The 14,058-nt window shown below is 32.9% G+C and overlaps 1 protein-coding gene across 1 annotated transcript; it reads right to left on the bottom strand.

Annotated features, from left to right (window-relative positions):
- Nucleotides 1-1,433: 1,433 nt before the first annotated feature.
- On the bottom strand, nucleotides 1,434-4,376 carry LOC18598583 (serine carboxypeptidase-like 45). Its single transcript, XM_007028159.3, has 10 exons — nucleotides 4,066-4,376; nucleotides 3,856-3,957; nucleotides 3,451-3,546; nucleotides 3,263-3,355; nucleotides 3,058-3,128; nucleotides 2,631-2,963; nucleotides 2,386-2,510; nucleotides 2,104-2,193; nucleotides 1,878-1,995; nucleotides 1,434-1,763 (listed from the first exon to the last, which is right to left on the bottom strand). Exons 1-10 carry the CDS (start codon nucleotides 4,301-4,303, stop codon nucleotides 1,617-1,619), a joined length of 1,413 nt encoding a protein of 470 aa, XP_007028221.3. The 5' UTR covers nucleotides 4,304-4,376; the 3' UTR covers nucleotides 1,434-1,616.
- Nucleotides 4,377-14,058: the final 9,682 nt, after the last annotated feature.

Genomic DNA, 14,058 nt, shown 5'->3' on the forward strand with positions numbered 1-14,058 from the left:
ATTGATCCAATGTAAATATTATCTTTACATTATCTCAAGTGATAAATATATATGATACAAAGGTGAATTTTAATTGGTTCAACTATATGTCTTTAAAATAATTCAACTAATAAATTAATTATTTTTAATGATGTCATCAAGTTCATGTGGTGCCTTGTAATTGGATAATAGTTTTTCTGTTTCTACAAAGTGGAGAAAGATTTTAATTATAAATTGAAGATCCATCACATATCTTACTAATATGAGATGTGTGACCTATATATAAATACAACAAAATCTTTCACATGGGATGGTAAAAAAGGGGGCGGGATGCCATTTTCGAGTTTGCCAAAAAGCTATATACTTTAATAGGGAACTAAAGAAGAAAGAAAATTTTTGGAAGAAAGCGAAATGAGAGAGGAGAGGTACTTTCTTCACCAATTTTTGAAGTTATCTGTGGACTTGGTTGATATTAAGAAACATCTCAAGACAATTGATGTTTCTTTGTTGAAATTTAAATTTGAATAAACTTTTGCTATTTTTTTTTTCTTTCTATCTGTTGAGTATGAAAAGGTGTAGTACTCAACTTCCAGATATTTCTTATCTATATACTCTAGCAGCTGTCATAGTCAAATTTTATGTTAATTTAAGAAAAGAAAAGAAATAAAAAAGAAAAAGAAATTGAGATGGAAGCAAAAGCTGATAGAAGAAAAGGCCTGCTCTAAATATTTGAGGATGAAAAAACATAATTTGGAAGATAAAGCATGGAATCCAATGTTAACCTATAAAAGTGTGAAGCCATCCAATTTGTCACGCCGCCCTGCCCCAATCTTATTCGGAATATTGCAAAGCAATGGCTTTAGCATGACCAAATGATCAGGCTATGTGGAAAAAGAAGTGTCAAAAAGCTACCAAAAGTGAATTAGTCAATGCGAAACTAACATGCTAAGAATAAATCCACATGCCAAACGATGGAAAAGGTAGTACTAGTATATATTTGGATAACCTAATCACTAGGCCAAGGAATCTTAATCCGGAGATAATTAGGCTATGAGTTGTGCAAAGGTTTTTTCTAATATTGACAGTTTATAAAAGGTGATTGGTGAAACCAAATACAAGCAGATTTACAGATAAGTTAATTAGTTTATAGATGGGGTAGTAAAATGGGCATGAATCGATCAAGCATGTTCAGTGCATGTTGGTGATTGAGCATATAAAAAAATTTGCTGTTCATTGGGTTTATCATTTATGGGTTGATTTGTGCATTTGAGTTTTTATGGTTTTTTTTTTTATATGCAAAACATGTATTGAAATGTAGTGTTTTTATTTTCTTTTATCCTCTTCGTATCATGTTATTTTCTTTTCAATTTTTTGTCTTGAACTGTGAGATTGTTTAAGCTTTTCTACTAATAAAAGGAGAATGTTTGAGAAAGAAAAACAGAATAAGATTAACATTCACGGTAAAACAGGTAGAGCTCTTCTCTTATGAATTTTGATTATCTCACTTTAATTTGGTTCATATATATACCAGCAGGAACAATCAAAATTGACAAATTGCAGTTCTATTTTATTGCATTTATATATATTTGCTTCACGTACTGCTGCTAATATTAACATTTATAGAATAGTAGGGCTGCTCAAGCTTCTGGTAGTGGTTTCCCAGCTAGAACTGCCTTGAACAACGCCAATGATCGCTCTGGTTGTGAAGCTGGAGCTGTGTGCGAAGCTCCTCTGATGGTGGCGAAGGACAAGATATCTCCATAAACTTGTGTCCAACCACCAACCTGGGATAAACAAGGACATAGAAAAACAGTTGAATGTAATATTAATTAGTTATTGGTTCACATAAAACATACTGGATTTACTGATGCAAGTCAAGTGCAATTCAACTGGCTTACTTGTTTTCCCTCAAACCAAGGTCGGTAAGGCACAGTTGTGTTAAGTCCCAATGCTTTCGCTAGCTTATACACTAATGTTCTGGTGCCAGTAAACGGGATAACAGAATCCTGATCTCCACTGTGACAATACATTTAATCATAATAATTTGAGTAGTCCAATGCATGAAGGAAAATCTAGTATCATACTTTGATAAACAAGAGTTGACTATATATCTATATATATCACCTGTAAACCATGACTGGGATACCAGACTTTACTATAGAGCCAACAATATGAATTGTTGGCGTCTCTAGGTTGTCCATATATTGCACAAACCTGTAAATAAGAGATCAATTCAAGACAATTAATAAGGAGAAGGAAAAACTTGATTTGGTATCAAGGCAGTAGCATCAATGATATTTTCCAGAGAATATATTTTCTAACAATTGTGGGCTGTGGCAGAAATATAGCTGACAACAGTCATTAATGGCTTATCTATACTTGGAGAATTGAGGAATTAATTATTACTTGTTGCATAAGTTCCAGCTGGTGGTTCCAACAAGTTGTGCGTGTAGAGCTTTCTGCACATCTTTCCTGTTCAAGTACTTGGTTGTTTTGTCTTGTATACAAGGGTCTTCTTTCACACTAACTTGCTGAAGGGGATGGAAATTCAAAGATCAGAATGAAATAATATATATAGAGATAATGAAAAGTTATAAAAGGGCACGCAATGTTTGGCTATTGCAAATTTGCAGTGTAGTTTTAATTTTCACCTGTTGACTGAGGCCATCTGCTTGTGATGAATGTTGAGGTCCTGACAACAGGGAGTGACTGAGTATTGCCATTGGTGACTGGCCAGACGATAGGCAAACATCGGCAATGACATCATATTGGTCGATAGACTTAGTAAGTTCTGTTGAAACTTCACTATATACAGATATACAGTCAGATGAAATCGACCTTCTAATAACCTCTCTCATGAGCCGAGAAGAGTTACAAAATGAAGTGAGAAGCTCATAAGCTGAATCTGATATCAAACCATGAGACCAATAATATTGATCAACTGAGTTCATATCTGTAGCGAATTCGAGAAGGGGATTCCCTATCTGCATTCATGAAGATTAAACGTACATTATACTTTGGGCAAATTCACATTCACCAAAGGAAGAGAAAATGCACACATTTCAATGGTGTACTTACAGCTATCCCTTTAAGATTCAGCTTCAGATTGGAGTGAATAATGAGTTGTGCAAGTTGTGGTACATAGTGACCTACAGGTAAGATAGAGTAGAAGTCATATTCCAATAGGTCGAGAAACAAGCTTATCATTCGCATTCAACTAATTGAGATTTCTCTCTAGCTTTCCTTGACTGAGATGAACATGTACAAATTTTCACATATATACCTGCATAACTTTCTCCTGTGATGTAGAAATCTCTATTCTTGTACTCAGGGAACTTGACAAACCACCGCTCCAGGAAAACGAGATTATCTCTTGCTTGAAAGGCAACAACATGAAAATCAATTTCACGTTAGATGTCTGAAGAATTCAATCAACATTTATGCTGCAAAATAAAATTAATGCATATAAACCTGCCACTTCATCGTTTAAATTGGCGTAAAATGAGTTATTAGCAGAATAAGAGAAGCCCACGCCTGCGGGTGACTCCAAGTATAGCATATTAGCTTCTGCATTATTCAACAAAGAAGAAAATCTATCTAGTCAGTGGTCATTCACTTGACTTTGGAGGCAAGCATCTGGCCGGTAGGAGTCACTAAGACTCACATGCATACCGAGTGACGCTGTTGCCTCATGACCAGAATGCAAAGTAAAGTCAAAACAAATTGTGATAGTCATTTATTTCTATGTTTTAAGTGGTGACCAAAACTGTTAGTTATGTTACTTTCTATTTTATGGCAAATTTTAGTTATATCTATCACGCGCTAATTAAATATTTAAAAGTAAACAGAAAGAATTGAAAAGATAGAGAGGGAGACCTTTATTCCAACTGTACTTATTCTTTTCCATAGTCTCTCCATTTGGCTTAAAGGGGCCATGTTCGGTCAAAGCTCCCGCTCCAATCGATGAACAACCAGGCCCTTCAAGAAGTAATGAAAACTACATTAAAATCCTCATAAGAATGCATGAAAGAAAGGTTGAAATTCGGACGAAGAAAGCTGAATTTTAGCAAACATGCATTGATTCACCTCCATTTAGCCATAGAACAAGTGGCTTTGACGCAGGCATAGTTTCGGCTTCAACAAAGTAGTAAAACAGAGCTCTCTTCTGCTTCTCATCGACGGTGAGGTAGCCAGAGAATTGTTGGAAATTGGCTCTGGGTTGGCCAGGCAAAGCTACAATTTTGTCAGCTTTGGGGAGTGATTCTACAACCGTCAAACATGCGTGAACAAGAGTAACAAAGGCTATCCATTTCCCAGATTTCATGTTCGACAGAAATCAGAAAGGGTGAGACAGAGAGCACTGTTGTTTGAGATGATGGAGATAGCTGGTGTGTGAAATGTGAATTCTTAGTCTTATAGAATTGGTTAAAGCAAAAAAAGGCCAAAAAAGTTAACGGACTTACATATTGGTGGGCACCCACCATTGGCCAATCGAACGACCCCAACCTCCTTTATATCAACATTTTTCCACCTACTATCCCGCTCATGACGGTTCAATTTTCACCAAAATTTCAATGAATTTGTAATTTTTTTTATTTTTCAAAAATTCAACTCAATATTAACCTATTGTTTGAAAAAAACTGTTGAATTATTTAAATAAATTCTTATTCTTCTACATTTAATCAAATTCCCGTATAATTTCATGTGAACTAACAATTGGTTATTTTTCTTTTGAAAATTTATAATATATTAAAAACAGAGGGAAGTGAAACTACCCTTTTAGAATTGGAACAAGAAGATTCATGTTTGTTACTCTCTGAAATTGAGAATAACAGCACAGAATCATCTCTAAAAGTATAACCTACAAGACTATACAATAGACCATGCACTCAAAGAAACCTGTACACATAAATAAACCCAACAATTCCCCTACAACATGAGGCAATCATCGCACCTCCATTCCCCAATTACAAAACATCACTCAATTCAAACAAAGTCACAAAGGCATCAACATGCCCAACATTCAGAGCACAAAACCAAAGGCAGGAAGAATCGTCATTCGAACAAAAGAAAACCTTAGCAGCGGCAGTTGGCCAATTGCAAAGATTATCCAACATTAGTCTTCCACAAGGCACTTATCCAATCTGTCAACCGTACAAGTCCAGTGATTCAACAAATTCAACATTGGTGACACCGACCATAAAAAGAGCAGAAAGAACATACTAGTTTCACTCCGACACTCAGAAAAGGGCCTCTGCTGTTGAAACCCCTTAACCCTCTACTGTGCACTAATCACAGGTTACTTCAGCATAGAGATGAGGTCCTCTGAACGCTACACCCATTGGCACTAAAGTTTTCTCCAAGTTAATTCATTCGAAAACATTCAGTACGTCGCTCTGTCGTTGGACTCCTTCCGTTGCCAAACTGTCAGTGAATTGATTTTTTTCTCTATACACATGACTAACTTCCCACTCTCTGACTCCCTTTTTCAGCTTTTCAATGTGCAATACCCGTTTCCGCAACCTTTATGGGGCTTCAACAGGTTCGATTACCCATTTTACAGTATTTTTAAAGTCAGATTCAATTATTAGAGCATGTGTTTGGGACTACTTGGAAGCAAAGGAGATCATAAAAGCTCCCTAATTGTTCTAACTTCAGTTAAACTTGCGTCTCCTACCCCAAAAGCATTTAAGAATGTGACTTTCACCGATCCATTATGATCCCTCATAACTCTCCTAATTTTTTGCCTCTCCGAGGCAACCTTTGGCTACTCCATCAATGTTAAATTTCACTTGATGGTGTCGCAACCCAAACTCGAGAGCTATGAAAAGTGCAAGGGTATTGATGGGAGTCATGAGCGGCCCACCAAGTTCAAAGATCTAAAACGAAATATTTAAATAAGATTTTTTTTATTAAAATTAAAAAAAATTATTAAAATTTTATTCTTTTAACTTTTTGAGATGTAAAATTTTTAATTAAAATTTTATAATCAAGTTCTTCTAATATTTCTATTTCAATTAATAATATAGCCAATCAATTTAATATTTCTTAAGATATTGTTGATCTTAAATAAGATTTTATTAATTTTAGTTTTAAAAAACTTCTTTCTTTTGGAGCAACAGTTACTGAAATTGTTAACATTATTCTAAAAACAATATATGCATTTGGAAAAGAATCGAGTTTTCTTATATGATTAAGTATATCAATTTGACTGTTTTCTTCTTGTATAATTTCTTTTAAAATTTTTAACTTTGAAAATAAATCTAAACCATCAATATCAAAATAGTTATTATATTTTAAGGAACATTCAACGTTAAAGCAATATTCTTTCAAATGAGGCTCACAACTTTATGAAGATAATAAAAGAACAAACTTGCTGTGTATTCTTTGGAGAAAAATTGAAGTTAAAGGAAGAAAGAGCAAATGAGAAATGAAGATTTTAAAAGTAGATAATTCATTCGAAAACATTCAGTACGTCGCTCTGTCGTTCGACTCCTTCCCTTGCCAAACCGTCAGTGAATTGATTTTTTTCTCTATACACATGACTAACTTCCCACTCTCTTGACTCCCTTTTTCAGCTTTTCAATGTGCAATACCCGTTTCCGCAACCTTTATGGGGCTTCAACAGGTTCGATTACCCATTTCACAGTATTTTTAAAGTCAGATTCAATTATTAGAGCATGTGTTTGGGACTACTTGGAAGCAAAGGAGATCATAAAAGCTCCCTAATTGTTCTAACTTCAGTTAAACTTGCGTCTCCTACCCCAAAAGCATTTAAGAATGTGACTTTCACCGATCCATTATGATCCCTCATAACTCTCCCAATTTTTTGCCTCTCCGAGGCAACCTTTGGCTACTCCATCAATGTTAAATTTCACTTGATGGTGTCGCAACCCAAACTCGAGAGCCATGACAAGTGCAAGGGTATTGATGGGAGTCATGAGCAGCCCAACAAATTCAAAAACCTAAAACGAAATATTTAAATGGTTTTTTTTTCATTAAAATTAAAAAAAGTTATTAAAATTTTATTCTTTTAACTTTTTGAGATGTAAAATTTTTAATTAAAATTTTATAATCAAGTTCTTCTAATATTTCTATTTCAATTAATAATATAGCCAATCCATTTAATATTTCTTAAAATATTGTTGATCTTAAATAAGATTTTATTAATTTTAGTTTTAAAAAACTTCTTTCTTTTGAAGCAACACTTACTGAAATTGTTAATATTATTCTAAAAGCAATATATGCATTTGGAAAAGAATCGAGTCTTCTTATATGATTAAGTATATCAATTGGACTGTTTTCTTCTTGTATAATTTCTTTTAAAATTTTTAACTTTGAAAATAAATCTAAACCATCAATATCAGAATAGTTGTTATATTTTAAGGAACATTCAACATTAAAGCAATATTCTTTCAAATGAGGCTCACAACTTTATGAAGATAATAAAAGAACAAACTTGTTGTGTATTCTTTGAAGAAAAATTGAAGTTAAAGGAAGAAAGAGCAAATAAGAAATGAAGATTTTAAAAGTAGATATTATATATTGAAAAAAAATAATTAGTTTTATATATAAAAAAAATAGCTGTTGGAAATCATTAAAATGCATTGATTAAAAATAAGAGAAATAAGTGAGAAAAAAATAGTTGTTGGAGATGATTAAATACATATGACTGTTAGTTTATTGGAAATAAGAAAATATAATTGAGAATTAATAGCATTCTAGAAATAAGGAAGTAATAGAAAATTGAGATTTATTAGGCATATAATTAAAAAAGTGAAAGAACAAATAATTTTATTAATTATTTTTTACTTTTATATATTTTTAATATAATTAATTATATTATAATTTTATTAAAAAGTGGAAATTGGGGTCTTCCCAAATTGGGGGCCTAAAGCCCTTGCTTGGGTGGCTTCACCCAAGGGCCGGTCCTGATGGGAGTAACCTTCTTAACCCAAGTAAGCATAAAAACAAATAAACAATTTACTAAAATGTGCATCATGTGGCTCATTACCATGAAATCTTATACAAGCATATATTATTATACTTATATCAAGCGTCAAAATATCAATTTGCATGATTTTTTGCTCAAAGTGTGCAAGCATAACAAATACAAAGTTTAAATTATAAGCCACCTTGGGCAATTTAAAGTGTAAGCCATTCCGTTGCAGTCCCAAAGTATAACATTTGTTACAAAATATAAAAAGAGTTTAATATACATGATAGACGAACACAATAGATAAGCTAGTGGAGGACAACTTAAACAAAGAGGCAAACACCTACTAGATGCCTTATTGATCACCTACCAAATTGACTATAGAAGTAGCTCTTCTCAAAGGACAGTGAATCAAACAATCTACTGATTTGAAACAACAAATGCATCTTACATGTGTGAGTTATAAACTAACTCCGTGAGCAGATACTCAGGCGGAAGGGGGGGACAAACAAACAGGAGAGTGTTTATGCAAGATACTTTCAAAAAAATATAAATAATCTAATTCCAAACAATACGGAAGTCTGGTTGTTCAAGAATATCAAATATCCAAAGAGTTTGGGAGTTCAATTTTTGAGCTATATCAAATATCCAAGGATACACTTACATGACAAGCACAATCAATAATTCAAGAATCTCAAATCTTTGTTTCAATGAATACAAATTTCTTTGGGAATGTTTTAAATAAAGTTTTGTTGAAAACCCATTCATAAACCTTTGAAATGAATTTGTTATTTATAAAATGTTCAAGAATTACAATGGAAATAAATATTTAAAATTGATTTAAAAAGAAAACATTTTAAGTAGATTTCGAAGAGTACAAAAGTTTAATTGTAAAATAAATTCATTTTATTTAGAAAATCCTTTGAAGACTATTTAAATTCACAAATAAACATAATCTATCCTTGATCTGACAGATCAAGTCCAAACACAAAAGTCCAAACAAATAACAAAAGTCCAAACACCAATGTCAGAACGAATATCAAGAGTCTAAAAACCAAAGTCGAAACAAATATAAAAAAACTAAAACAATTATGTCAAATATCACTTCAAATAGATCGTGGAGCTCTAGATATAATGGACAATCAAAACAAAGTGTGTAAGGGCTCCAAAATGGTCTGGGACATAATCATTAACCGTTTATCAAAGGATTGGGTAGGATTGTATCCCTTATCGAACAAAACAAAACAAAACAAAACTAAGCATTATGCACAATGGGTAACGACTACTGTCACTAGCTACTTGTCCATAACTTGAGTAAGCTCCGTTAAAACAATACGTTTCCAAACAAAAAGGTGAATTCATTCACCATAAAAAATTAAGGGAGTCGAAGAAAAAAACTAAAATATTGTTTCCAAAGTCCATTTCCAACCAAAGGATGAATCCAATCATCAACAAAATAAAAGATTGAAACAAAACCAAAGTTCAAAACAAAAGTAAATGAAAGTCATCAATCATATTAATATCTCAAGGACAAATTAACCTAATACTAGGGTCTATGCAAAACTAATAATTTTTTATTCCAAATTTTTGAATCATTAATCATTCAACTAATCATAGATAAATATCAATTTTGAGGGATCAATTAATTGAAAGGCTTGTCCCCATGTTCAAAACTATATGCACATTAGACATATTTACATAGTATACGTAGTATCCATCAAGTAAACTTGAAATCATCATTCACATCACAAAATTTACCAAAATTACAATTTAATGCGAGGTTGTAGAAAAGGCATGCTTAATTATATCAAAATAATTAAAAACACCGTATCTACCCACTTTGTTGAAGCGTGGCTTTCCTCTTAGCACCTTTAGTTGCAAGCTTGACTCCTTCAAAACTCGAACTACTCTAATAGCACCTAAAATGGTGTTTAATCAATAATATCTTCAAAGACCCATAATAATTTCGTACTACAATAAATACCCACTTCTAACTCTATATAATCCATGCTTATCCAAAGATTTTGACTATTAGTTGTTCTAAAATTTATACCTATCAAATATCCTACTCAACTTACACATTTCCTTACCTTGGTGACCTCTTATACAAGGGCTCTAACAAATTTTGAAACCCTAGTTACAAATTTTGGGTCCAAATAAAGAAATAAAAATTAAAGCTTGAAAACCTATTTTTGAAAGAGATTTAAGAGAGATTTTGGAACTAGAAATCCTTACCTTTAATTTTTAAAGATCAAGATTTGGTAGTGGAGTTTAAGTGTCACGACCCGAAACTCCCATCGAGCCCATGACAACCGCTGCGATGTCTCGATAGACATTCATTATCCGGAATGCCAATCGAAACCTCGCAAGGCTTAACATCAGTTTTCTCCCTTCCCCTGTGAGTATTAGTTACTAAAATCATGTTTTAAAGTGATATGAGCCAATTTCAATTCAAGAACAGTCAAAGAGAAATTTGAACTACACAAGGGTATTTTGGTCATTTTTCCTCAAAAATCTCAAAACTAGCTAAAAATGTAGTATGCGAGTGGAAAACACATATTTCATAATTAAAAATAAGTTTAGATGTCTAAAACATTCATTTAAAGTGAAATTATAACTATTTAAATATAATAAAAATATTCAATAAAATATTCTATTTTCTTATAAAACAATATTTATAAAGTTATCGATAAATAATTTTTGTAGCATAAAAGCTAAATATATTCCTACATACTGTAATACATATAACCAAAGCATAAGATTTAATTTACAGTGACATGTGGGCTCACGAACGACTAAAAGTATCAAAAGCAGTAAACCTATAGTTTTTGAGGATGCAAGTCCAACTATAGCCCTCAACGAAATGAGCTATCTACCGACTATCTTGAGCCTGAAAGAGGTGGAAAGGAGGGTGATGAGATTATATAATCCCAATGAGAAAACAAATATCATCTAAAATATCTAAAGTTGAGTATATGGAGACAGATAAAATAGATTAGCATAAAAATGATTCACAGCATTTCGAACTCATTTTAATAAGATAAAATAGATGCATTTCACCCAAATAAACAATGAGGCTTATGATTTCCTGAAAAGCTTGGCTCATGCCAAAATCATTCTCATACTCAGTTATTAGGGATACCTTAGCCTGAGGCTATCCTAACCGAGTCCGCCAAGGTTGTTAAAAAGTCATGTACGCATAAATCATGTTTTTATTTTGAAAACATAGTTGTTCCTTAGCGTTGGTTGAATTCACCCTCATGTGGTGGTTTAGCGTGAAGTGAACTCTAAAGTTGTACCTCGAGAATTACCCTACGAATTTCCCCAATCGAGGTAAGAATATGACAGGATTCCGTGCCCCTCAAAAAGGTTTGTCCACAAAATCCACCCACTGTAGTAAGCTAATCGATATCCCACCAAATCAATAAAATTCCAACAGCATGACGTGGCAATTATTTTACAACATAGCATGTCAAGGCAAAACAACAGTTCACATATGTTTAGCACAATTACCAATCCAGCCACTCATGCCCATCTTATCATAAGCCATTCTATTCAAATAATAATTTACAACACAGCAATTAGTCTCCAATTACTCCATTTTTAAAACCATAATTCAATTTCAAGACAATTTTATAAAATCATTTCATTTAATCACATTTTTTTGCTTATAAAACATAAAGATTTACCATTTAAACTCATTTTCCATAAAATCACAAAAACGAATTAAAATTCACTTCAGATAATCAAGATGATGATAAGGTTACTCACTGTATCAGGAGTTTGAAATACTCTCATTCTTAGTCCTTTGACACAACGTCTTTACCCTTGTTAGAGGGCTCACCACCTATATACAATACACGACACATAATTCAATATACTGTGTAATATCATTATAAATCTATTTCAGGCTCTTTACTAATGCATGAAATGGGATGTGAAACGCTCGGGTAACCATCTAATTATGGTGTTCAATATAAGTTCAATTGTGTACCTAAATAAAATGGTATTGGCCTAATTCGATCTATCACCCGATTAATTGGCCAATATGTCCAATTCAACTCCAAATAATTCCATTTTTCTCCCAATACTCCAAATCATCAAACAAAAATTAAATAACTTGAAATATGGCAAAATCATCTTCACATTTTCTCTTGGGAATTTCGGCCATGGTGGGTTCACTAACAATATAATTTTTCAAACTTGATTCTCACACCACAAATCACTAATTCCTAACCAAATCACTTGAAACAAAATCAAAATCATCATCAATATTCCACATGGAGAATTCGGCCAATGAGGGTTATGGAAGAACATGAATTTTTCTTGCTTGATTTTCATGCTACACATCACTAACTAACTAAAAACACTAATATACATTAAAATCTAACCAAACCAAGCATCAAAACATCCCTCTAAGTGTTCAGCCATCAAGGGATTCATCATGATTTCATGTGATTCAACCATGGAAAATAAGAAAAAAATGCTTAAGAAAGAGAGATCTCAAGCTTAATGGAAAAAATCTTACCGTTTTTCTCTCGTTTCCTTGAATTTTCACACTTTTCCCTTGAATTTTTCCACCTAGGGTTTTGTTCTTCCTTTTTCTTGCTTCTCCTTGGTGAGGCCGACCATAAAGAAGAGAAATGGGCTGGTTTTGTGCTAATTTATAAGGAAAATAATAAAGAAATAAAAGCTTGACACTTGTCACCTTACCATTGGTTCATTTTTAAATTCTTAACTATTAAGCTTTCTTTCTCCACCACATAAAATCCTTCAATTATCCATGACAATAATGGGTGAAATTCATGTGTTGGACAAGTGTTGGGTGGTGTAAACTTACAGTTTTGCCCTTGGGGTGGCAAAATGACTATTTTGCCCTTATCCTCGGAAAAATGTCGAAATTAAAATTTTTAACTTCTCAAACTCAAATTATACTCCAAATGATCAATCTTAGTAAAAAATTTCATCCAACACTCACATCTTAACCTCGGGTGGCAAAATGACCATTTTGCCCCTAGGTCATGAAAATTCTAATTTGACTCTAAATCGGTCCTCAAACTTCGAATCACCATTTTAAGTCATTTTGAGGTTTTAAAATTCTCAATTTCATCTAAAAATCTCTATTTGGACTAGTTCGAGGCTTAATTCAACTTAATTGTACCATTTGGTACATTACCGTCTTTTAATGATTTTCGAGGTACCCAAGTAAGCAAACATGCATTCTTATGTAAGAATGGCATAATAAACATATGGTAGAGCTGGGCTTGGCATTAAGGGTCTTGAGAGCTAAGAAATTTGAGAGAAAATGAGTGGAGGAACAAAGAGAATAAAACAAAATGAAAGAAGCTCGAGATTTAGGGTTTTATTTTTTTGCTAGTGTAATTTGAGGTCAACTTTTTAAGGTAAGGAGTCGACTATGGCTAAAAATATACTTTAAGGTTGATTACTCTAAGGGGGTAGTTGACCATGGTTTAGAAAGCTACCTTTGTTTGAAAATTTTTTTAAGGTTTCTTTTTAAGGGAAATGATTGACCTTTCAACCTTTAATATCCAAAATTTGACCCTTTTGAGTTCTAAATCAACTCTAGTCCACCCACTAACTTTCAAGTATTTTGTGAATGGTTTTCTCAAGGTTAGAAATCAAGGGATTTAAGCTAGTCAATGCATTTCCTAAGCTCACCAAGTCAATTATCTAATTTGTCCAAGTAATGGAAATTAAGGGTTTCACATTCTCTCCCTCTTAAGAAAATTTATCCTCGAATTTAAACCAACAAGTTAGTTACCTTAATTTTGAAATAAATGTGGGTCTTTCATGTGCTTTTTGTCCTTAACATCCTAGGTCACCTTCTCTTTAGAGTGGTTACCCCAAAGAACTTTCACTAAAGTTACATCCTTAGTGTGAAGTCTTTTTGCTTGTCTATTCAACATTTCTATTGGTACCTCCTCATGTGACAAGTAATCACCCAACTAAATCCCTCATAAGAAATCATGTGGGATGGGTCGGGATCGTACATACATAATACAAATATATGAAATACCATGTGGATACTAGAAAGATCTGGGGTAGCCCTAATATATAAGCTACAACATTAACTTTCTTAAGGATCTCAAATATTCTAATATACCTTAAACTTTAAGTCTCGA

Source organism: Theobroma cacao, chromosome 5 (assembly GCF_053813885.1).
Source record: "Theobroma cacao isolate CCN51 chromosome 5, ASM5381388v1, whole genome shotgun sequence".
In the NCBI taxonomy this organism is placed as follows: domain Eukaryota; kingdom Viridiplantae; phylum Streptophyta; class Magnoliopsida; order Malvales; family Malvaceae; genus Theobroma; species Theobroma cacao.